General features: G+C 40.1%; 1 protein-coding gene across 3 annotated transcripts in view; it reads right to left on the minus strand.

The window, feature by feature from the left end:
- Window positions 1-25,568, minus strand: part of LOC114154497 (tetratricopeptide repeat protein 28) — a 236,403-nt gene that overhangs the window by 138,584 nt on the left and 72,251 nt on the right. Inside the window, exon 1 of one of the 3 annotated variants that reach the window (XM_028033628.1) lies at window positions 23,957-25,202. The exons of the other annotated variants lie outside the window; for them this stretch is intronic. Within the exon in view, the coding sequence (XP_027889429.1) occupies window positions 23,957-23,983 (27 nt within the window). The 5' untranslated portion in view covers window positions 23,984-25,202. Of the gene's footprint in view, window positions 1-23,956; window positions 25,203-25,568 lie in introns of those variants that run through there. 3 annotated transcript variants of the gene reach the window in all.

Consider the following 25,568-nt stretch of genomic DNA (forward strand, 5'->3'; position numbering starts at 1 on the left):
GCCAGTAAATACAGGACCAAGAAACCACTAGTGTAGCGGTAATTGCTCAAGTGTATGCCAAACTGTGAGCCCAGCTTTCACCATGTGGCCTTATTGAACTCACGCAGCCATCATTTTATCAGAGTCTGCTTTCATCCTCTGAGAGAAGTAGATCTGACTTTGGAGCAGAAGGTTCCTCTCCTGCCTTCAGGCTGCTAATGTGAAGGTCCCCCCCCCACCCCCCCCCACCCCCCCTCTGATCAATCCTCTGTCTCTTTGTGGCTCTTCCAACAAGTCAGGCAAGAAGACAGGCTAAGACAGACATACTGTTCTTGTAGTTTTGTCTTTCTCTCTTGACCAGGAAGAATGCACTCCAGTTGGACGGGATTTGCCTCCCCTCTTTTTTATCTCCCCAGCTGCAGACTTAAGCTGTTTTGGGTGACATGCCATTGGATTCTCCTTGCCTTGTGGATATGTGAATGGGAGTGTAAACTGGGGAAAGTGCCAGCAAGATCAGTGCATTGTAACCTCAAAAGAATGCTTCCTGTCTTCTCTTAAGAGTAATTTTCAGAGTCCATGTTTTGATGTGAGCCTCTAAGAACAATGCAATCGCTGTGAGCCAGCATTACGAAGTGGTTTATGGTGCAACCAGGTGTCTCCTTGGATGATCCCATGGGTCCCATGTCAAGATTGGATTCTGTTGTCCTTCACCGCTCAAGGACGTGGTTGGAGGATGTGACAAACAACTCACCGGAAAATCTGAGAGGCTCCCACAGATTTTGTTCTACAACAGAAGCTGGTTGCATAGAGTAAGCAACGTGACAAAAGCTGAAGATCTTGTTGAGTCATTATGACATGAAAACCTTTTCAAAGCATTGTATTGGTGTGTCAAATTGAAAATAAAAGCTTACAAAGAAAATCTTGGTTAAATCTGTATACATCAAAATAACTTAAACATATGAAAGATCAGCTTGAGAAAAGAACATGAGTATTTTCTGTATTTGTTACAGAAAATTCTTTAAAAAGCAAACTGAGTAACAAATAATTTATTTGCAGAGGGATTGGATGTACTTGATCTTCTAAAAAGCCAAGGAACCATAACTGGGCTTTCAAAGATTCGGTCCTGACTTATTTATATAGTGAGCTCAACATTTACTGAAAGACATTATCAGCACATGGGGAAAACTCACTTCAGTTCACTTTAAGAGTGGACATAATGTCAGGTAAACGAATCAGACTTTTTGAAAAGCTCTTTGATTCTATAACATTAATCCAAAAGACCGTCTTTGTACTTCTGCCTTGCAGACTTTTCCAGATGGAAACTGACATAAACTCAGTCTATTTTCTTTGGAGGACTTTCCTATAGAAACATTTTTTGATTCTCCTTTTTAATCTGTTTTATAATTCTTAAATGGGGAACATTTGTGTTTTCCCATTATGGTAAACGAACATATGCATAGTACATAGATGTCTACTGACTTCTAAATAAGGCATCTAAACTTTATCCTTGTCAACTGACCCCAGTATTCAAAGAGGACAAAGAAATGTTCTCAATATGAACCGGCATAGAGCTGCACAAAGAACAAATGCGGCTCACTATACATGAGGGAGGAGAGAGATAAATATAACCTCCCCTCTCACCTCGAATTCTGCGTTTGCCACCAGTGTTCCTCGGAGGAGGTCCCAGTCGTTCCACAGTCATCACCAAATAGACAGCAGGCAGTCAGTTATGTTCCGACACCACATTTGGGGTCCCTTACCACCTACCAATGTGAATACTCTATTCAGACACTTCTAAATATTTAATCAGGACAAGTAGAAGGCAATCTCCTACATCCACAAGCATTAAACATTTAATACCCGGCTGGCATGATAGCTAGTCAGCCGAGACTTAGTGAGGAGACGCATGCAGTAGAAAGCCGAGGACACTTGTTCTTCCCTGGTTAATTTACACAAAGACAAATCCCACTGCAAGAAATACAGGTCACAACACTCTATACTCAAACGTAGGTCAAAATCAAGGATCCAACACGCCCACACTCTGACAGACAAAAAAAAAAGGAAAAAACCTCCCACAAACACACGGGATAGAAAAGGTAAATCTCTCTACAAACATATATCATCTGTGAGAGGTGATGCAGGCAGGAGGCTGCCGAGTCCCATCAGTCATGGCTTTAGATTGAGGTTAAAAGCAGAACAGGGCAGCCACTGTCAGCACAGCCAAGGACATAGAGAGAGGTTGGAGCCAACATGCTGTACACTGGAAAAATTGAACACAGTCGGCACAACAGCAGATGTGCGATGAAGTAGTTAGAATACAGTTGCTGGTACAAAACCCCACTATGGTGTTTTCCTTGCTAAAGAATAAATTTCCTTAAAAAATTTATTTTCTTTTCTAAAATTCTTCTACTGGACAACATTTGTGCATTGGCATCTCTCTCTTGCTCCCGAAAATGCATTTTTAATTCTGATTTAAATATTTGAACCAGAATTAGAGAAGGCACCAAGTATGTTTCGTGCTTGGAGAGGCGGGCTGGGAAAAAGCTAAATCTTAGCACTGACCTGAATTAAACTACAGTGTCCCAAATGTCCATCTCTCAGAGAAGACAGTCAGTGGGATGGTTTATTTAAAGCTCCAAGTACATATGAGGGATGTACACCTGAAAATTAGAGACTTCTGTTTTTGGCCACCTTCACAGAAACCTCTCCAAATACAGATGGATGCAAAAGTTGTGGTAGCAGCTAACAATCCATCTCACAAAGCACTGCATCTGATGTGAAACTGATATTTAGATGCTAAGGTGTATATCTAATTTAAAAGTACTAACGGCCCTTTTGGAGATACCACAACGATGTAGGCCGGTGGAGAGGCGCTGATGAGGAAGATGCTTCCCATTTCTTAGTAATTTCATTCCTTTGTGTGAGTAGATATAACAACTATGGTTGTCCTCCAGAAAATAGCTTCCTCCAACATCTACTTTGGTACATCAATATCATCCAGGCAAAAGAAAAGCATATTAGTTTTATATACGTGCACTGGAAACAAGCCACTTTATTTTTATAACCTTTTGGCTTTTAAAAAAGCCTTATCTCTTTGTAGCATAGATTCAACAAGATGTCTGAAACATCTTTGGGAGATGTCTATATTGACTCTTGACATCTTTGTCAACATGGAGCTGGACATAGACTTTTGTTTCATTTTATTTGTTTCTGTTGGGATGTTGAGTAGGAAAACAGATATTCATGGTGATGTCATCAGGAAAAACAAACATGGATTGCAAACAGGGAATAGGAGGCAATAAAAACAAAGTTTGTCACATACAAAAAAAAGCAATTTTCTAATATGTGTGTCTTGAGAATATGTTACAATTGCATATGTAGAAAAAAGGTTAATGGCACAAATAATGGGAAACCTCTAATGCATATGTCTCAGGCCTGTAGGTTTATTTGGCCAAAATCAAGGGAATTATGAATTATTTACATTTCTGTATGTTTTGATGCCATTTTCTTTATTGTGTACCATCAACCTAGATCAGCTGAAAACTAAAATGTGCTTTAAATGTGAGCAATGAACCCTAATTTGTTCTGCAATTAATCAACTGTCAGAAACTTGCTGAGACTGAATTATTGGGACACTAACTTTGCGTGCCCTCAACATCAAAATAAAGGTTGCATGTGTGTCCGTGGGGCGTGTGTGTGTGTGTGTGTGTGTGTGGTCCCAGTCAATACTATCCAGTGGTATCATGAGTATACACAGTATACAGTGTAAGGTATACATGCACAAGTAAACACATAGATACAGATGCAGATACTGGAGGTGACCCAGCAGCGTGACAGGGTTGGACGTGACTTGCTTAAGAATGGCGATGCGAGAGTGATAAAGTAGCATCTAAATCCACCCACATCCTGTGACCCCTGCAATAAGTCAAACACCAACTCCAGGCACATACACCATAAATAACCCTGTCTGATTTCAGAGTGGAAGACACCTCCCTCCACACAGGTTTTGAGTCTCTGTGTGACTAAGTGCGAGACTGAAAAGAAAAAAAAATGGGGGTTGGGGGGTGGAGTGCGGCTTATGGGAAAACAAACACGAAGCAGACATCTTTCGTTTAGCAACTAATAAGTTGCTAAAGGCAGCTAAATCTAACTTTCTATTCTCTATTTCCATGCTCTCTTGGGTCACAAATGCAAACACAGAGGAAAGCACAAGTAGCACACAGAGAGAATGTTCTCAGTCTTGAGATAATTCATGCAATCACACCCAAACACATCATGTGGGGTTAATAGAGCAGGTGTCCACTGCAGAGCTCTCACTACACCCTCTTGGCTCCCAAGCCAATATCCCAGGCTAATTTGAATTAGAAAAAAAAAAAAATCTGAAAACATTTGCTCGACGATTCAGGCTAATGTTCAATCTGCTGCTCTTTGACACAGTGCCACCATGCATCTCATTTCTATTCCTGAGGCCTTACTACGAATCTGCCAGCACTGCAGTGTTATGTGGGAGAAAACAGAAGGAAGAGAAACAGGAAGATGAGGTAAAAGAACGAGGGAGCAAGGTGAATGTACTTTTTTTTCCTCATGTAAAAGAATTTTTCCAGAATTTTCAGCCTGAAAAATACTGTGCAAGTGTAAATATTTTATGAGAACATACTCAAGGTCAATGTAGGAAATAAAAAAATTCCCTTTTGACAAAGAAACTGTGGCATATGAGCATGAGGAGTTTTAAAAGAAGATGACGGGTCTGTAACAGAGAAACCGTAATTAAAATAAACCTCTGATATTTCAGGAAACGTGAACGATATGTGCATTCACACTCAGGAAATCAATATACACATGTAAAGCACATTTACATTTGCACAGATAGCTGAAACTTGACATTTACCTCCTCTGTAAATGTGCTTTAGACAGCGGTTTAGAGGGGAATGTGAACAAGGCAGGCTACAAACCTAACTCAGTTACACCACTTCTGTGAAAAGAAATTGGCCAAAATTACAGCAAACTATTGTGGGAAGATTCTGGAAGGATACCCAAAACATCTAAGCAAGTCGGGTAATACAGTTTTAGAGGCATACCAAACACTACAGAAATTTATGAGAACTTCTGACCTTAAAAGAGGAAAAAAATTAAACTAATAATCTTTTTGTCTGACATTGGGCAAATAGTAATAGTTTTGGTAATCCAAACAGAAAAGTCATTGCGGTCACATAGGCGACTGCATTTTATGCACATATCATGTATCGTCTATCTACCTCATCTGATGAATGCATCTACATGCAGAAACCCCAGCACTTAAAATGTGAAGCAGAGAGGCAAAGTGACAACAGTAAGAATTGGGGAAAATAATAAACTGTGGAAAGAAGATAGAGCGAGAGAAAACACTTTCCCCTGATGATTTTCATGCATAGCAAAAGTTTCCACTCAATTTCCTCTTCTTATTTTGGCACCATCCTGGAGATACTATCTCCCTGTCTCTCTCATTCTCTGCTCCAAAGTCATGATGAGGGGTGCATAAAATTAGCTGCTTGAAAGGGAGACTGTGACCAGGGGCAACACGGAGGACCTTGTTTCCAAAGAGTCTCGACACACTCCGCTCAATCCCCCACATCCCCAAGTAGCAGCAAAAGATCAGATAGAAAGGAAGAGGGCTGTTTAAAATAGCGCCCCAAAGACACTGCACTGAATTTTTCATCAGCAGCAGAAAAAAAAGGGAAAATAAAAAATGCGGAGCGTGAAATGATTAACTGAGCGTTGATATTTTCTGCCTCCCATCTCTGTCTTACAATCCTCTACCACCAAAATTAAAACAAGATGAACGGTAACAAAGTGCACTACTACTCAAGATATTTTTAATTCACCTTTTTCAAGAGATGCACAGATAAGAGATTTGTGGACAATTTCTGATCCCTGGTTTCTGCAAACCTTTTTTTTTTCCATTTTAAACCCTGCAGTGAGAAGAAAAAGAAACAAAACGTTGGGTCTTCTTCCCACTTCACTGTTGCAAACTCAGTGACATTCTTGCCATGTTTAGCAACATTTCAGAAAAAAAATAATTAAACATTGTTGGCCAAAATTGTGAATCGGCAAATCACGTTTTATAAATATTGGTAAACTGCAATTGGTGCACCCCTGTAACAAACAATGATAAATGTCAGTAATAATAAGTACCCAATTAAATAATATTTGAGCATTTTATGACTTTTCATCTCAATAATTCATTCTAAAACACCCACCCACAAAGGTCAACGAATTCACAATGATTTTACTGCAGATGTACAACATTGTGTAAGAGTGCATAATGGAAGTAGTTTGGGACAAAATAGTAATGTGCATGGGTATGTAAATTGGTAAAAAGCCAAACTGACCCACAGCCAAGACAATCAATATGTGAACAGCAAGAGATTCACCTAAAATAACAAGAGCTTGTTTTGTTTTCTTCATTTTCTTCCCTTTACCCATTGCTTGCTGCAGCACATGGCTAACATTAAATGGCTCCAGCTTCAGGGAAAAATCTTGGCAGAAGAAGGAATGTATGTAAAAAATATAACAATAATAAAATAAATCCTTCTTGCGGTTTCTGCAAATCTTCATGTCATAAAATAATAATGCGGTGCCACAGTTTTTCTAAAACTCTGTCAAGGACACACAAAGACTCTTTAAAAGAATCTTCAGTTTTGGAAAAGTTTTCAAACATCTCTTTTCTTTTCTTCTCTTTTCTACCAAAAGCATCATATGCACATGGATGACAGGTGCAAACGCAGCAGAGCAAGTCTGCTTTGTGAAATATGCACGTTAACACCGAGACACTTTTAGACATGCGTGTTCTTTATTGTGGTCAAAAGTAAGCAGTTGTTAGAAACCACAGAGGTGAACCTGTCATTTCACACACTTCAGGCCCTGCAAATAGGCAAGTCAGAGCCTTAAATGCTTCATCTAGCCTCTAGTCTCCCAGTCCAATTACAAGTCATCCCACCGAGCTTTCTCCTTCCATGCTCTCACGGGCTGTCAGGTTCTGATATGGAGGGCGTTGCAGTGTTGAAGGTCGGTCAGTCAGCACACTTAACCTCATTTCCCAACCCTGCGCTCTGCCTATTTCAGAATCCTTTTGATTGGTGTCCATTTGAAAAGCGGGCTTTGGACTTGGCTGCAGGGGCACAGTGAGTTAGACAGATCAGAAAGGCACAATCTGAGTAAAAAAAAAAAAAGTTTTCTGAAGAACGAATCCTGACTGCAGTTAGTAATAATCGTTTTCAATTAAGCAGAGGAAAGAGACCAAATTGATGGGAGCTTGTAGATGAAAACCAGTCATGCAATATTCATGTACACAAAATTATGAAAGCTTATATTAGCATGAATATTAACATGGGGTCAATTCTGCGTCATCTGAAGGAGACGGCTACCCATGCGGTCAGAAATAAAAGACGAGGAAAGGGATCAAGCCAGAACGAAATCAATGGGAGGTCAGTAGGAAACAGAAGGGACCTTGAAGAAAAGCTAAAGGAGGTACAACTCCTCAGAAAGAGATTAAGGATCATCTGCATTTTGCCTTTTCATCTGCTTTTACCATAATCATCCCTCTGTAAAGGCAGACAGCGGCCCCCACTCAAAACGACACCAATCTGAATGAGTGATCTTGACAAATTGGGCTGCCAGAAGAAGGGAGGGTGTGTTTCTTTTGGCTGAGGGGAGGGCTGCAGACAGACAGCGGGGAGTCTGCGGCAGGACAGAGATATAACTGTAATTGGCTGATGCACTTTCCTTGTTTTAATCTTTGAGCATGGAAAGAAGTGACTGGAGGGAAATCACTCATACTGCCAAACCAGAATATCAAATCATCATCATAATATTTAAACATATCATCTTGGAAAGCAAAAGAATCCAATGTTGCTCTGGTCAAGGCACCATAACAACTCAATTGCCAGCAACAGCCTTCAGTCTAGATGCTCTTTCTATGTTAAAAATAATCAAGCTTTCAGTATCAGTGAGGTATTTAAAACAAAGTCAAAGGAAGCACAGAGATGCAAGTCATGACTATATTTGTGGGGGGGAAAACTACTTTATACACCCTATCAAGACAATTCATTCAGGCTGCCTGAGAGTGACAGAAAGTCATTTTTCAAGCAGATAACAGGAAAGCAAAGAGAACGCAGAGTTGCTCTCTTTTTACCCTTTTGGGCTTTCAAACTCTGTCTTTTCGTGCATCACGCTGGATTTGGAAATGATCAAATTCTTGTGGAAATTTCATAGCTAGGGTAACGATCTACTTATTGGTAGTCAAGTTAGCCATACTTATCAGGGATATTCAACTTGTTGGATTGTCTCTGTCTGTTATTGTGGAGTGTGTGGCGTCCCCAAACAAGAAGGTGTAGCAAATCAGAAAGTGAAGTGATGGAAACACGGAGGGGAATTGTCAACACAAAAGACAAAAAATAGCCAAGGTGCACCAGAAAGTATTTTCTACAGAAATTATAAATATTTTTCTATGTTTTTTTTCTATTAAACTCAGAAGCAATGGTGATAGTCCACAAATTATTGCCATTGCTTCGTTCCAGTTTGTTTACTACGCACTTTTGGACTTGAGAGGGTTTTGTTTTGACATTTCCAGCCTGACATCTGAATGTTAGTGAGTGAAATCAGTTTGAATATGATGCGTTTCTCCTGCCATGTGAATCGACACCACCAATCTTCTTCATTCAACAACCTTGAATCAAGAAGATTCAAAGTTGTTCAGTATCATTGAGGTCATTTTACAGGAAACTATTTTCTCCATCATGTAAAGACATGTCTGTGGTTCATTAAGAGTGTGAGAGAGAGCGCAAGACTTAAAGCAGCTAACAGGAAGACTGACAATGTTACCATGTATTTGCTCTGTTTTATCCTTTTGAGCTTGCGCTCTCTGCCATGGCCCATCTCCCATCATGTACTAGATTTGGAAACGGCAGCAGCCTTTTGGAAAACAGAGCTAAGGTAAGAATCTAAATTTTTCTTGTAAATACACCCAGACAGTTGTTCAAATAATGCAAGCAGTGCTTACTCCCCCCCTAATTGGTAATATCAGACATAGAAGACAATTTAAAGTCACTGTAAAATCTTGGCATTACAGTGACTGCTGTCTAGTGCTCAGACAGCAGGAAAGACAAGGACATAACTGTAAATGGCTGATAAGGGCTGAATTTTCTAATCTGTGACAGTAGAAAGTGGGAACTGGGGAGAAAACACCCAGACTGCCAAAGTGGCATATCCACTCATGTTTAAAATGTTACATGTATGCGTCAGAACAATATGGAAAATTCATCAGTAATCCTTAGTAGGTCACAACAGAATTAAAAGACTTCAAAGCTGGATTAGAGTGAGTGGCCATACCAATTCCACACAGGCTAACTTATTACCGAGTATTAACACTGTATGTCAAACAAGGAGCTAATCGTGGCTTTAGTTTGAAAATATCATTTGACCTTTTGAGGAGGTCTCAGAATTAATTTTATGCTCCACAGATATCTAATTTTATGCTTTTACGGGCTTACACCAGTGCAGGATAATGGAAATGTCCTGATATTTTTTCTTCACTTGGGAAACTGTTGAGCCTGCTGTGCTGCCGAGTGTTCAGTGTTAAATTCTTGCTTCTGTTTAATTTCATGGCCCTGTGTAGAAGATGCTGGTGTACACGAACCGACGGGCTGACAGTGAAATGCGGTACGGAATGAGGAACCTTTCTGCTTTGTTTCAGCAAACCAGGAACGCTAATGAATTCCCACTTCAACCAGCGTGCTTGGCTAGCACCTTCTCCCCGCTCCACCACTCACTTTTTACCTGCCGCAACTTTCGCAAATGAAAAGTGAGAAATGGGCCAATTTACAGCTAAGGGCTGTTTCTTCCTAAGAGACAGAGACGTAGAGATGGAGAACAGAGGATGTGCAAAGGCAGATGAGGGTTTGAATTTCAGCAGAGAGTAAAGAAGGGGGGAAAAAAAGATGACGGGGGAAGCGTGATGTTGGCGCCAATATGAGTGTCATCTCTGAAGATGGAAAGAAGTGCTTGAATTGCATTTTTGGCCTTTCACTTCTCTTATACAAAGAGACTGCATCGAGGAGCAGCTCTTGATCTTTCCAATCAGCCTGCATGACAAGAGCTGCTCAGATATTCAACAAGCAGAAACAAAAGGGCACGTCAGCATGAAGAAGTTTGCTTCATTCCGGGAAGTTTGGAACAAAGATAGAAGGGATTTGGAAAGAAGCCAGAAGAATAAGGCCAGTGGAAAGCCGGGCGACAGTAAAAAGTAACAGAGGGTTACCATCTGTTCATAATTACGATTCAAGTCCTTTCTCTAACTAAAATGGTCTGGAGTTTGTGGTTTCTTAGGGTAATAACATGGCTCAGTTACAAGATGTAGCAACAGTTGACTTGTCTGTCCAGGATAATTAAAGCATAGAGTAAAGGTTATTTACATATGCACAGTGAGTAAGACTGCTGTCTATAGTCAGATGATTTTTAGCTCAATTGGTCTAATCTGTGTACAACCAGATACAAATTAAAAATACAATCTTTTTCCGATTGGTAAGCACACTGTACAGCATATAATATGCAATTGACATTACATTGCACTAACACTAATCTTCAGTGCGGAAGTCGTTACTGGTGGAAGCTTTTTTCAGCATCAGAGAAATGATTAAAATGACGTCAGAGTAGCACAGAACCATGCGAAGCTTGGTGAAAGGTACTTGTTCATTTTGTAACATTGCGACTTTAAGAAATAAGGTGAGAAGCTTGGTCATACAGGAGGGACTCAGAGTAGAGCCACTGCTTCTCCACATCGACCAGAGCCAGTAGAAGTGACTCGGACATCTGGCTAGAACGTCACCACAACAGGGATACACACAATTTTATTTTTTACAATTTTTTGGCGCCAGTGACCTTTCGTGAACTGTGATTTGACAGGAAAGAGGGTGGACAGAGAAGGGGAAGACATGCAACGATTGTCCTGAGACCAGGAGTCAAACTCAGGAAAACTGCTTCAGCAAATACAGCCTCTGCACATGGTGTGTCCACTCTCCCAACTGAGCAACCCAACACTGTTTGTGCTCCCGGGAATTTTATGTTTATACCATTGTAAGTCAACTCAAGACAATAAGGTGTATAAAATGTGAACTCTGTGATCGTTTCGTCTTTCTTTATATGTAAAACCTGTTTCACAGCTACTCATCTCTCACATACATGACACTGTCTCTGCTCCTATTATAAATAATTAATGAACGTTCACAGTAAGAAGGCAGGATAAAAATAAAGGAAGTTGGAATCAGCCAAAATTAGTAAAGACGCAAGTTTTTCTAAATCCGGTTATGGAAACCGGCCATAATCAAACTCTGATTGTTGCATGCAAGCACCAAAACACCTACAGAAGGAAATCATATGAAACACTATTTTCAGCACATTTAACAAACACTTGAGAAATTTTACGGCAGCAGATGAAATAAGCCACAAAACACAGATAAAACTCCTCGACTGCCCCTAATGTTCCATCTGTTAACTCTGGCACAGCTTTGTGACGATGATGGGACCAGGAGGAGGAGGAAGGTGTGCATGAACGCCTCATGGGAACAGTTACATTTCATTTAATAGGAACTGGAAAACCACCATCTGTAATTAGATTACACAAAGATAGATGGAACAAAAAAAAAATCTTTGGTTAATTATCTCAAGCCATATTCTAATCAGCTTTCAAGACAGCCTGTCATCTCAAGAAGCTCCGATTAAAATCCGATCGCAAATCCCCCAGGATTCACAACCACACAAGCCGAGAAAAGAAACAGACCCTCCAACAGGACCGCTTGACCCTAATTTCCTAAACAGGGCACTCCTTAGAGATGCTGTCTGATTGCAACAACTTGGCATGTGAATGGCAGGAGGAGGTGTGGAAAAATATCCTGTGCGAGGTTGTTTTGAGAAAGTCTGGGAGGAACGGGTCCAGCACTGGTGCGACAATTTCCGTCACTACAGGAAACGGGGACAGGGAACCGACTGGAGCTCTTTTTATGGGAACTGGGACAAGTGGCTGTGATAGCAGTCAAAGAGGTGTCGCAGAAGGAGAATAGTCTGCCACATTCACGGCTCTATTATCTGTCAAGCCGCCAGTCCATCTGTCTGTTTGCCACACATGGCTCAGAAGATTAACAAACTACATTTTCAATGGAACATTTTTGTTGTGTGTGCAGAGCACAGAAGCAGTGCCCCCAAAATGGTGTAGACAATTTCTGCTATTGTTCAACTTTTTTTTTTCTTGTGGAATAACAAGAGCATCATCAAACACTGTATAGATTTGTCTGGAACTCTGATAAAAAATGCATGACAAATGCAAACTCAGTTTTATTTTCCTCAACAAAACAGTGGGAAAAAAGGGTCGTCATCGATGCATCTGCTATTTGCTATTTTTGCTTTATAAAGGGATGAATACGGATTGGGTCAGACCACAGTGGTAGACGTGTAAAGATTTATTACTAAGAAACACATTTATCAATAGGATAGATTCAGGACTGTGACGTTTGGGCTGAGAACAAAGCTGTGTAGTTTATGTTTTGAGGATTTCAATGAAGTAATCATTATATTTACTTAAAATTGCTTAATATGTTTAAAATGTCTTGACATTTTCCATGTAAAATTTCTGGGAGAGAATGCTCATGTTCACAACAAAATCACTTTTCTGAACTGAGCAGGCTTTAAATATGGATTCCCAAAACACCTGTAAGGTTTTTAAGGACAAAAAGTGCCTAAAATATAAGGTTTTTTGTCCTACAAGGTTTTTTTGTCAATGCATTTAGAAAAGAAAGAACAGATGGGAAATAGGTAGGAGACAAGGAAGGAATTAAGGACAAAAACAAGACAGAAAAAATGGTAAACAAGAATAACAGGACAGAAGAGGAATAGAGGCACTTAGGAAAAAAGGCACTAAGAAGAAAGGAAGGAAAGAACCTAGGCCATAGAAGAAGGAGGATAAGATATAAGGCATTAAAGAAACAGAAAGTAAGAAGAAAGGACATGACGTAGGTAAAGTGGGAAGGCAGTGAGCTCACAAGAAAGAAGTGAAAGAAGAAGAGATGGCAGAGAAGACAGAGACAAGGGAGCAAACAAGGAAAGAATAATAGGAAAAAGGAAAGTTGGACAGGAATAGAACGATGTAATAAGTTGGAAACACAAAGGACAGAAAGAAGTACTTGTACAAGTTAGGAAGGGATGACATGAGGGAGCACAGAATGATGGCAGAAGAAAAAGAATTTGAAGAACAAAAGACGGAGACAAAAGGAAGGAGGGCAAAAGAAAGGAAGGACAAAAGGAGAGAAAAAGATAGGAAGGAAAGGACAACAGAAGTAGGGATATAATGAAGGATCTAAGGACACAACATTTAGACAATGGAAGTTGGAATAAAGTCTAAAAATATAAATATTTTTCCATATTCTTATTTTCACCTTCCCGGAAAAAAATGTCCATATTATCCAAATGAGCTTAATTTATAAAAGGCTATGGATTAAAACATCTTATTGTACTTTATGAGAAACATTTTTTTTGAGTTGGTGATATTCAGAGTTCTTTAACTATTACATTAATGTCTGGAATAGACTGGTAATCATGCGGCTGGGAGTTATGTCTGCAGTCATACTGCACATCTCTATTAACCGATATGACTGTAGGAACATGTTTATATCGCTTTGAAAAGTCAGTATGACTAGAAAATAACTTGATTCAGTTCATTTCATTTTTTTCAGATATCTGGTAAGATCCCAATCATGGCTTCATTCCTATGTAGAATTAAATATGGCTATTTTGAAAACCTTAGCAGTGTTTGTATGGAAGCTAGACGTTTGTTGCCTTTTTATATATGTTTTTTTTTTCATTTAAATATGAAACAAAAACAGCAATGGGAATTCAACTCCAGTGCCTAAAGACCCACTTCAAAAGATTAAATGGCAGAAGAAAAAAAAAACTCCAGCATTGTGAAGAGGCTGGAAGTCAACAAGACTTTAACAGCTTTAAATTGTTCCTTCAGGACTGCGAACACACCGACACACAGAGGCATGCTTTAATTTTGAATACCTGCTTGCTCAACCACAGAGTACAACCAGCACAACAGCTTTTCTTTCTCCATCAAACAACATCGGGCTGCCGTTTCCCCGAGAGTTGCACGCAGCCAACCCTTCTCCCAAGAGCGTGCCCATGTGCCATCACAGCAGCCAGCACCTGCTCCGCCTGGGGCCCAGCTCTGTTAGCTCGGAGCAGCAACACAATCCATGCATGGAGTAATGAGGGAACTGGGTGGCAGAAGCTGAGGAAATAGATCTGACGCCGTTAAGTGTCAACAGCTTAGCTCGAACCAGCACCGGTTATGCTGCAGAGCACTTGAGGAGGTCATATGAATTTCATGATCACCATTGAGCTTGTGTGCTTTGCAATGCTATAAATATTACGCCGTCCCAGTTGTCTGAAAGAAAATGAAACCCAATACTTCAAGGTAGGAAGTTGTTGTGGAAGTTCAGCTGCACTGCTTAAAGGATTGGATGAAGGCATGTATGTTCAGGCTGAGACAGCTGGTCAGAGCCTGATAGACACTCACAGTCATGTTCATGGAGAGAACCAGGCGTGGAGAATCTCACATGTCCACATGCCAGCCAGCATAGCTGTGTTACAATGATGTCTCCGGGGCACTGCTGGAAAACCTGTGCAGCTCAGCAGCTACAAACCAGAAACATTCTGTCTGCATAAAATACAACATGTCCAAGTTTCAGTTTGCTGGTTCAGTACTCTCGGATCTGAACTGAACCAGAACTTGATCCCATACTTGATAGTACAACTACATTCTATTATTATAGAGGAAACAGCCTTTTCAGCAACTCAATAAGATAACATAGTTCAGAGAAAGACAAAGAAGATAAAGCTAAAGTCTATTGCCCAGTACAAAAAAAGCGAGGATAATTTCACAACATTGCTGCAGGACAACGGCAACATTCTGCCAAATTGTTCTAAGGAGAGATTATGTACCGGCCTTTTTTTATACTTGTCTTTGAAGCTGAAACAATATCATATATTGATTTTGTTTTTACATTTTGTTAAATTGGGGACCTACATTTCCGTATTTGGTACATTTTCAGCTGGTGCAGTTCACTTTCACACTGCATTGTGTCAAACGAACCAAACTCTTTCATCAAACTGTTCACCTTCACATCTTCACTTCAACTGAATCAAGACCTTGGTTTTAAGGTGGAGCCGAGTTCACTTCTTTATTTTGCATCAGATCTTGATTGCACATCAAACAAACCAGACTCCCTAGACAAACTAAAGTTCAATTAAAGAGAACTACTCAGGGCTGGTGTGAATGGACCCTCAGAGATAACACAAGGGCCACTTCTGATTAATAGGGCCACTTACTAATAACCGTTTAGGTGAACTTTATCAACGATGGGATATACTCATTTAAATAATCTTATTAAAATATTAATGATTCTTGTATTTAAGATGGAAGAAAATGTCAGCTTTCCACTGTATTTTATGCTGATGCTCAGACATTTTAATGCAAGCATCATCCGTCACAGTGGCTAGTAGAAAACTTCAATTAAAGGCTTTGTGTTGTACTTGTCTGGATGGCTCTTGTAACATTCTTTAACCTCTAACTGCAAAGAGAGGATGGAGCATTAAAATTTCCCAGAGCCAACTGGAGAACTCTCTACATGCTCTAATGTGACCTCTGACCCCACTCACAGCAATATAGATCAAGATAAGAGTGGTGGAGGAGGGAAGAGGGCTGGGTGATGGACAGAAGAGGAAGTGTTTCACTATCACTGACTGCTTCCATCAATTATGTTCAACCTGACACTACAATAGAAATGACTTCATGGGATAAAACAGCAATTCAAGAAAAAAAAAGGGACAATTTTAAACATATTAGAGGATGCATGTTTAAGCACAATGAGCCAAAACGTGCTCTGCAGCAGGGAACATGGTTGGTTTGAACTGAGGGGCCACAGTAATGCTGATCTCTGTTATCCTACAGAACAAATATTGGTTAAATATATAAAATCTATGAGGCATGCAATCTGTGAATGAGAGATGTGGGGGGTGGACCACAGCGGTTTGTGGTGCAGTTCTCATTATTGAATCCATCTAAGTGTGCCTGTCAGTCACCACTTGTCTGTCTGACTTGTCAAGTATGATGAAATCATGAATCTCCCCCAGGAAACAAGCCCACTGTGGATAAGAAAACACTCCTGGTGGGCACCGCGCAGCAGCTATAAACATATGGATACCATAAACATCACAAAATATGCCTGATATAAATTCACCCCATCTCACAAGTCCATAGTTGTACTCTGGGATGCTTCTAATTCCTTTCTGCTGGATTTTACAGCAAGCAGTTTTCGACTCACATCATGTCCAGCGTGGCAAAAAAAAAAAACTGAAGCGAAACAGAGCCAGCTGGGCCACAGCGAAATTGAGAATGACTAAAACAATCTGTTCCATGTTCCAGGGACCTCAGCATTTGCTACTGAGCATCTCTGTAGGCAGAGCCATGCAAACACAAATACTGGATACTGGAGGATACTATATCGATACTAAATTGATACTATATCGATTTCGATCATATTCTTGAATAATACTTATTGTAGATTTGATGAAACCAGCAACTGAGTAAACAGCAAACATAACCCCCAATAATACTTTCAGTGCTGGGGATTAACAAATATCATGTAGAGCAGAAGTCTTGACATCAAAACCTCAAGCGCTGATGTTCTGCAGATGTTCTGATGTTCGGGTCTGCTTCAACACACCCAAGTCACATAATGAGGTCGTTACCACGACTCTGGCGAACCTGACTGCATACTCAGGAATAGCTCATTTGATTCAGGTGTGTTGGAACAGGGACACATCTAAACGCTGCAGGACATCGGCCCTTGAGGTCTGGATTTGAGGACCTCTGATGTCGAGTTTCTGTTATCACAAAAAAAATTTATTCTTACAATGATTTAATGAAAATTCACTATAGCAATAAACGTACAATGATTGGTCATCCCAATTAGATGGTCAGGCAATCCTTTTATATGAAAAGTACACTAACCTGATCCTGTCGCATCAGAAAACTGTGTATTCCAAACTCTTGATCCCAACACACACAGCCTATGCAGAAAGGAGTGGAAAGTGACACTGTACTTCTAAGACATGACATGACTTGATTTTCATTGCTCCATATTTAAACCTTGTTAATGTGCTTTTCTATATATTTATCGCAAGACAGCAAAAAAGAGCAACATCATCTTAATGTAAGAAGATGCCACACTTAATGTAGCCATGCGTTAATGTTTGTTCAATAATCATAAATAATTTCCTCCAGGACAAGACGCTGACCACTTGGGTGTCCCATCTGAGCATCAATCCATGGAAAGGAACAGTCAGTCCTGGCAACAGCTATCTATGGACACACTTCTGAAAAATTGATCCTTCAAAGAAGGGCTTTTGAATCCCATCTCTGACAAAAGAATAGATAGCATTAGTGGGATTTGGAAGCATCAGAATAAGGCGGGGGGGTATTAGTGGTGCTCTTCACGACTCCACCCAGGCTGGATCAGAGTCAGTCTTCAGAGCACACTAGAAATGAGCGTCTGTCACAAAACGCTCTGGCCTTGGCTGGGGAAACAGCTGCTGGGCCAGAACTGATACAACGTCTGGGCCACTGGAAACAGTCCAGTGTGGAGTTACACAGGAATGTAGGAACTGCGGTTTTGGCAGCTGTACGCTGATAAATGTTGTGAAACAAGGAAAAGTATGCATGTTTTTCAGACCATATGCTGAAGAGATGTGGCTTTATTGCCGCTGGCAGTCCTCATTCCAAACATACTATATCCATCTTCAGTCTGAAACACTGCTTCTCCTGGCTGTATGGAAGACTGAGTACATAATACAGAAGCTTAACCAGAAAAAAAGAACAGTGCTTAAATCTTAAAGACGACTTTTCCACCTCGTGGAACAAGGAAATGTGTTCCAATTCATGTGGTCCGTCAAGTCAAGTTTGCTATACTCAATCCAGAAACACCTAAGGGCCGGCCCCTCCCAAGCCTCAGGAGAAGCTGACCATACCTCTGGAACAGTGACCTCAATAAACTCCAGCTCGGGTTCATTTGCTGAAAGAAAAGCACTCAGAGGAAAAGGAAATAAGTAGCAAATAAAAAATCTGAGCATATAGGCCTGGTGGAAAACATTACAAAGAAACAACTATGCGCATAAATCAATTTTTGTATTTATCTTCTTTCCAAAAATCCATTTCAACATGTACAGTGCCAGCACCAAAAATAAGGATAAATGAGCACAGAATGGCCTCGTCACTACAGTCTCTCCTGCTGTATTTTGGCAGCGGGCTCCCAAGTTCTTTGGTGGGCATATGACTGAATGTGAATTCTGCAGGCTACTACATTACGGAGAGAGAGAGGGAAGCCTGGCTTTACAGGACGCTCTTCTTTTTGTCCTACATCCTTGTCCAGCTTTCCCAAAGGAAGCCAATGGCGTGGTATTAACAGTACAGCACATAATTTTTTTGCTGAATTGCTGAGTTAATGTTCCCCATGCGACAAACCCCACCCTACCTCACTGCCCTCTTTACCTGACCCAATCCTCCACCCTCCCACCACCCTACCTTTGCATGCCCAGAGAAAGTGGCCCAGGGGGCCGGCTACGCGTCCACATCCCGTTCCACTTGGCACGCTGGGCCGTAAATACTGTGCAGCATCAGGAACAGCAGGTGCTATCACTCCACATCATTAATTATCCCGGCTGCATTCCTCTAGGGTCTCTCACTCCTGAAATCCAAATCTCTATCACCTGCACCATCTTATTCCCTGAGCCTCAAACACTTCTCCATTTTCCCTTACTAGAAGTCCAACCATCTCAAATTCTATCAGTCTCTCCAGCTTTACAGAAATCCCATTTCTTCTCTGCAATATCCAACTAACTAACTCCCCATTTCCTGCAATCCTACAATCTAGCCCCCATTAATTTGTTACCCGACACATCTCACTCTTTGGACAGAACTCTCTTAGCTTCCCATTGGTTTGTCCTCCCTCCCTCAGGGGACAGCTTTGCCAGCATTCTCCTTTCCTCAGATGTGTTTCCTCCAGAAACGCACTTCACAGTCAGCTCTCTCTTCCTGTTGTAAATGCATGCCAAAACCTGTTGTGCTGCTGCTAGCAATAAGACGTCACAGGGGCTGATGGAGCACCGGAGGTAGTGATAACCCCCCTTCATAGTAAAACAATAAGGAAAAAAAATCAAAGAGAAGCAGCGTTAAAAAAAAAAAATCCCTAAGGTAATATGCCAATGAACGCTCTCAGAGATATAAGTATGCAACCACTGATGGTTAAAACATTCCCAGAAAGTCTGGCTAGAAAAACTCGAGTTGTCCATCCTGTTTCTCTCAGGTGAGAAGATGCTATGTCAACTGTGTGCAGCCCACAAAAACATCTGGTATGACCACAAAAAAAAGCAAACTTTCTTTTGAGTGGCTTGCATGGAACCCCAAAGTGAAGACAGAGTCTGAATTTGTAATATGAGATCTCTCCATACATAAATGGCTTTTTAGCAATTTGCCTCATCATAGCATTGAGGTAAGGATTTGAAAACACGGTAAACCTCAATCTTAAGATTTCAAACAGCAGAGAAAAAGCAGCTTGCAATGATTTCCAGTGACAAAATGAAAACACACGAAGCCAGAAATTAAACTTTAGTCAGGACAAGGTATTTTCTATTGCAACTTAAGTGTATGTATTTACACAAGTAAATACATACTTAAGTGTCCTAATAACAAATACAATGCTTTGAAAAAGTATGCAAACCTCTTCCAATAATTTCCATTTTATGTTGTTACAACAACAAGCTTCAAAGTATTTCATTAAGGTATTATCCAACAGTTCAGTACTGATCATTGAAGTGGACAAAAAAGAATGTTTAAAAAGTTTAAAACCTTAACCTAAAAAAACATTAAAATGTGTGACATGAGTTGGTATTTGATGAGACATACAAGGAGAGAGATAATCTGAGAATCAACTCAGAGGCTCAAAATTGCAGTCTTATGTTGTGGAAAGCTAACACATCACTCCTGAACGTGCCATTCCTACAGCAGGAAATGGTGGTGGTAGCATCATGCATCGGAAGGGGGGTTATTACAGCCAGAGTTACAATTCTCATGGTCTGGTGTCCTCCATGTTTTAGATGTGCCTGATTTCATTGGTTGAATTAGCTTCTAAGCATGTTATTAAGTCCTACAAAAGACTGCAAACAACTCATTCAATGTGTGTGGAGCCATGGAAACATCTAAAACATCCAGAACACCGGTTCTTGAGGACTGACTTTCGACATCACTGGTTTGGATGAAAGCATATTTAAGTCTTAGAATGCCCTAGTCAATGCACAGACCTAAATCCAATTTGACTAAGTTTGCATTACATTTGCAAGGAAAGATGGTTAAAGGTAGATGTGAACAGCTAATGGAAAAATAATCAAAGATCTGTTCCTGTAATAGTAAAGAGAAGTGGTTCAACAAGGCATTGAGTTAGGAGTAGAATAAAGGAGTAGATAAAAATGCAGGGCACACTTGCAGATTTTGATTAGCAAAAAATTTTAAAAGTTATATGTCCTTTTTGTTCCCCTGAACAATTACACATTACGTTTTGCTGGTTCATCATAAGTTCCAGTGAAATTCATGGACATTTGTAGCTGTAATGTGACAAAATGTGAAGGACACTTGAATGCTTTTGCAAAGCAATGCACACCTCTTAAACAGAACAGTTTAAGTGAGCTGTACATAGCTCAAAAACAGAAACACTGAGCATAATCTCTCCCTAACCTCTGTCTATGGCAATAGCACACAGCCTCTCTTCTAGTTTTACCCCCAGAAACTGCCTTTCTTGGTAATCTCAGCTGCTTAGAATTTATTGAAAAGTGTGTAAATCATACACTTTAATTCTTGTTCTACTTCCAGAACAGACAAGGCTTCTGCCAGCAGCATTAGCAGAATTGCTCTCATCTGTTTGACGTTCGACAATTGGAATTTTGACTCATTTGTGTAATCCATTATGAGGAGGTGGACTGGACACTCAGGCTGAATCAATATGATTCTCCAACACCTCCTATCGATTCAGACCAGTCTACAAGTGCAGTGTGGAGACATATTAAAAAGCTAATAAAGAAGAAGTAACAATAGGGAAAAAAAAAAAAAAATCAAAGATCTTTTGTGAATTGTTATTTTGTGCATTTTGCTGGAGCCCAGGGCTTTAAAAGAATAGCTTATTTGGATTTTGAACACAATGGGTATTTTTCTTTTTAATTCAGTCTTGAGGAAAATGTTTCTATTCAGCATCCATGGCTATGAACAAGTTATAGCCCTGGACGCTATATCTGACATCTTAGTCACATCTGACTAAGTGACAAGGTCAGATGTACACAAAAATGCATGCAAACATGATTTGCAAGGCAAACTATTTCAAATATTGAATGTTGCCTGGCCATGTTTTTGTATTTGTGCTTATACATATAGCAGCATTGGGTTAATATGTGACTATTACACAGAAGTGCACTGCAGGTCTCATTTTCCTCAGACAAGGTCAATGTTAATGATGCAACAATAAGAAAATGATTGGAGAAAAAGGAAATCTATCGGAGTTTCATCATAGAAAAAAATAAAACATTGCTAACCACAAATAGCACAAAGGTCCATCTCACATTTGCCAAAGAAACCTTAATAACCCCAAATACTTTGGAGAAAACAATTTGTGGACTGACAAGACAAAGGTTTAACTTTTTGGAAGGAATTCATCCTGTTGCATTTGGATGCAAACCAACAAAGAGTTTCACAAAAATGAACATCACTCATTTAAACCCAGTGACGGTAGAGTGATGATCTGGAGCAACAGGGCTTCAAGATCTGGATAAATTGCAATAATTGGCTCCCTCTACCTAAGGAAAATATCCAGCCAGCAGTTTGTTGAATTAAGCTGAAGAACCTTTGAGTTAAGCAGCAAGAGAATGATCTGAAGCAAATTAGTAGATCTGACCTCTCAACGACTCAAAAAAAAAAAGAAAAAAAAGCTTTTGTAGTGGTCCAGTCAAAGTCCAGAATTAAATCTGACTGAGAAGCTGAAACATGACCTACAACAGTGACCTACAATAGTTCACTCTTGCCTGAAAACCCTTTAACTTGATTAATCTCTAACCATAGGGGCTAAGTTGGTTTGGGTTGTGTTTCTCACCTTAATAAATTAAATTCTTATTTGAAATCCTCATATGAATCTGCTTTATACTTACACCAGATAAATTTGTTTGGCATTAAATGTGTTTGATGCGAAACATTTAAATGCAACAAATAAACAAAAACAGAACTAAAAAAAATCTGCGATACATTTTCACCGTCCTGTCCCTGCCTAGACGATAGCCACCAATATGTGCATTCTGATAAGCTCTATTCAGCTCTATATCAGAAATGCTCTGTGGATAAAACACTGTGTTACTTTCAAGATATTTTCAAGTTGAGCACACTGCAGCGAGGCTTTAAAAAACACCCCAGCTCCTGCAGCGAGGAAAGGCATTTAGCCCTCAAAGGGGGGTCTCATGGATGACTCTGGAAGAGCACAGCTGGAGAAATTATTAAGACATGCTCACAGTTATACTTTCTCTGTTGATAATGTGGCATGGAGAAGCTTGGTTTCTAATAGCTGACTTTTATCTCATCTCTTAGGATCAGATTATGTGCGTTAATAACGCTTGATGTTGAACATGCAATGTAAAGAGATTATTTCGGGAAACAGCTGCGTACTGTAGTTCAAGTCACTGCTCTGTTTCTGTAATAAGTTAATAGTGGTCTGTTTTTCCTGTCCCACACTTAAAAAAAAAAAAAAAGTCAGACCATCACCATCATGCTACTGTTAAGCAGTAAAAGAGAAAAGAAAAACTGGGCCACAAAGAAAAAGTCCTGCCAGTGTTTATACTTGGTGCTTAACACAGAGCTTGGTAACAAGAGGAGTTACAATAATACATAAACGGGCTGACAAATGAACAAAAGGAGTCACTCATGCATGTATTTTTTTCCTCTCTTGTGACCAGTTTAGTACTTCCTCCCTTTTAAGCTGAGGACTATTCCTTGTCAGGCAGGTGCCCCCTAGTGGTAGAAAGGCAGAACATAAGCATTTTTGTGCTACTATTTTTTTTTCTCCCTTTACAGACCCCAGATGATTTTCAAATATTTTCCATGCTGTAATACTCTAGGGCTTTTTTTAAAAAAAGAAAATCGAGAAACAGAAGACAGCAAAAACAAGAAGACTTGAAAGGGGAAAAAAGCCAAACCATAGGTAACAGTGAGAGCAATGCACGCAATAATAATAAGCTGTCTAGGAAATAAAATAAAGAGAGGGTGTCAGCTCGTTGTAAAACTTTTAGGTGTGAAAATGGTGGGACTTCTTTAGCTGATTTGCCTTCGTTGCTAAAGTTATTCTTCAATTTGGACATTGGTTTCCACAGTGTAGGCTGTGTGCCAACAGTGCCACAAGCTCCCTTCCAAACGCATTAATCACTGATGGCTTGATTAGCACAGATTAGACTGGCTCTCTGGTGATAAACAGAAGTGCAGGACAGACAAAACATTTACGTACAGGTCAGAGTGTAAAGGGCGAACACATTAAATAATACAGGATCATCAATTTCAAACCACATGTTATGAGCAATTAATCTTAGGTATCACATTAGGCGAAGAGAAAAAGCATTTCACTCCTGTGGCAACACTAATTCACACTAATTAGCTTACAAAATGTTAAACTGAAACTTATTCTACAAACTGCTTTCCATATAGTGAGGAGTTTAAAACAGCAGAGCTCTGGTTTCTGCTCTGATCCGTCTTTCCAACTTGTGATTAACCTGAGGAAGATTATCTACGACCAGAACTAGAAACAGCATCACTCACCTTCTTCCGGGGCTGCCATTTCATCATATTTGTAAACCAAAATGGAACAGCATTAAGATATTAGGCTGTGTGAGAACGGAATGTAGACTCAAAGAAATCCAGAGCACAAGTCATGCTGCCGCTCTACTTCCCTCGATTTTGCAGCAAATTTTTCCCAAGAAGTGGTGCATGATGGTGTGCGATCGAGTCTCAGCTTTGCGGCAGTTTTCTCTCTTTTTTTTTTCTTTCTTCTTCTTCTTTTATTTCATGTTGGGCAAATCATACCTCGGGTTACATCCACACTTGAGGAAATGTAAATCACAGACCCGGTTAGTGTAGACTGGTAATATTTAGGTGAAAGGTTCCTACGCGTAAATCCAAAGTGGAGCGGCGCGTTAAACCCACTCCCCTCCTCAGCCGCGCTCGGCGCCTCTAGAACCGTTCCAGACGGTGTGTAGAGAGTGATTATTCTTCAACTTTTCAAAACGAGGCTGTTCCTTCAAACTAGGCTGCACAGTCAGTCCTACGCCGCTCGCATAAAGTGGAAAACGATAGGAAGACGACACGCGTGCGTAAAATGGAAAAATATTCATCACAGTGATCAAATTCCGTTCCCCCGCCGGCTGTAGATGCACACTTTTGGAAGAAGTGGAGGAAGAATTAAAACTGAGCCCAGTGGAGACAGGCGGTAAGATTCACGGGAAGGAGATTGTACAGCCTCACACACGAGAAGAAGAAAAAAAATCCCTGGAATTTCTGTGAGGCTGTACTGGAAGAAAACCCTGGATCCTGCAACAGTAACAAATTGGAACTACAGCTATTTGGTGACTTCCTCCCCTGCGCTCCTCCAGCCTTGCAGTTTACAGACTTTGAGCAGAGGAGCCGAGCTGTGGAGATGGAAGGAAGCAGGGTCATAGCGCCGACGGCATCCCAAGTTGCCAAAAAGTGCGCCTTACGTTTACGCAATGTGCTGATGGAGCCGCCCAGGCTGGAGACTGGCTGTGAATTACAGCAGACTGACATAAGAATGGTGTGTAGATGCGTATAATGTCATAAAATAACCTCAGGTTAAAACTTGGTTTAGTCCAGTTGGAGTTAGTTCTATGTGCCTTTAAATGAACACATTAAATCCACAAGGCATTTATGGTATTGGACCGAGGTTTACAAATATACTCATCATTGGAATAAATCGACTTTGATAAAACGAGAGCTGAAGTATCCTCTACGTAAATAAAATACTTAAAAGTGTCTTTAAGACCAAGAAGATGTTTGCTGACTTTTCTAAAAAAAAAAAATAAATAAATAAAAAAAAAAAATATATATATATATATATATATATATATATATATATAAAGGCCCATCTCACTCTGCCAATATTTTTTATTTCCATCAAGCAACCTAATGCGTTAAAACGCATTAGGTTCAGATCAAATCCATTCGTACTTGGTACATATCCTCAGGCAGTGGGAGCCCTGAACACTCATAAACCCTCATTACCTGCTTTCCTTAGCAAGCTTGATCTTATTTAGGGTCTTTATTGATGCCTATTTTATCCATTTATTCATTTATGTAATTGGGGTTTTTTTTTAGAACATTTTTTTGTCTGTATTAATTATCTTGTCCCTTTTGAGCT

The sequence above is a fragment of the Xiphophorus couchianus genome, chromosome 12 (genome assembly GCF_001444195.1).
Source record: "Xiphophorus couchianus chromosome 12, X_couchianus-1.0, whole genome shotgun sequence".
NCBI lineage: Eukaryota > Metazoa > Chordata > Actinopteri > Cyprinodontiformes > Poeciliidae > Xiphophorus > Xiphophorus couchianus.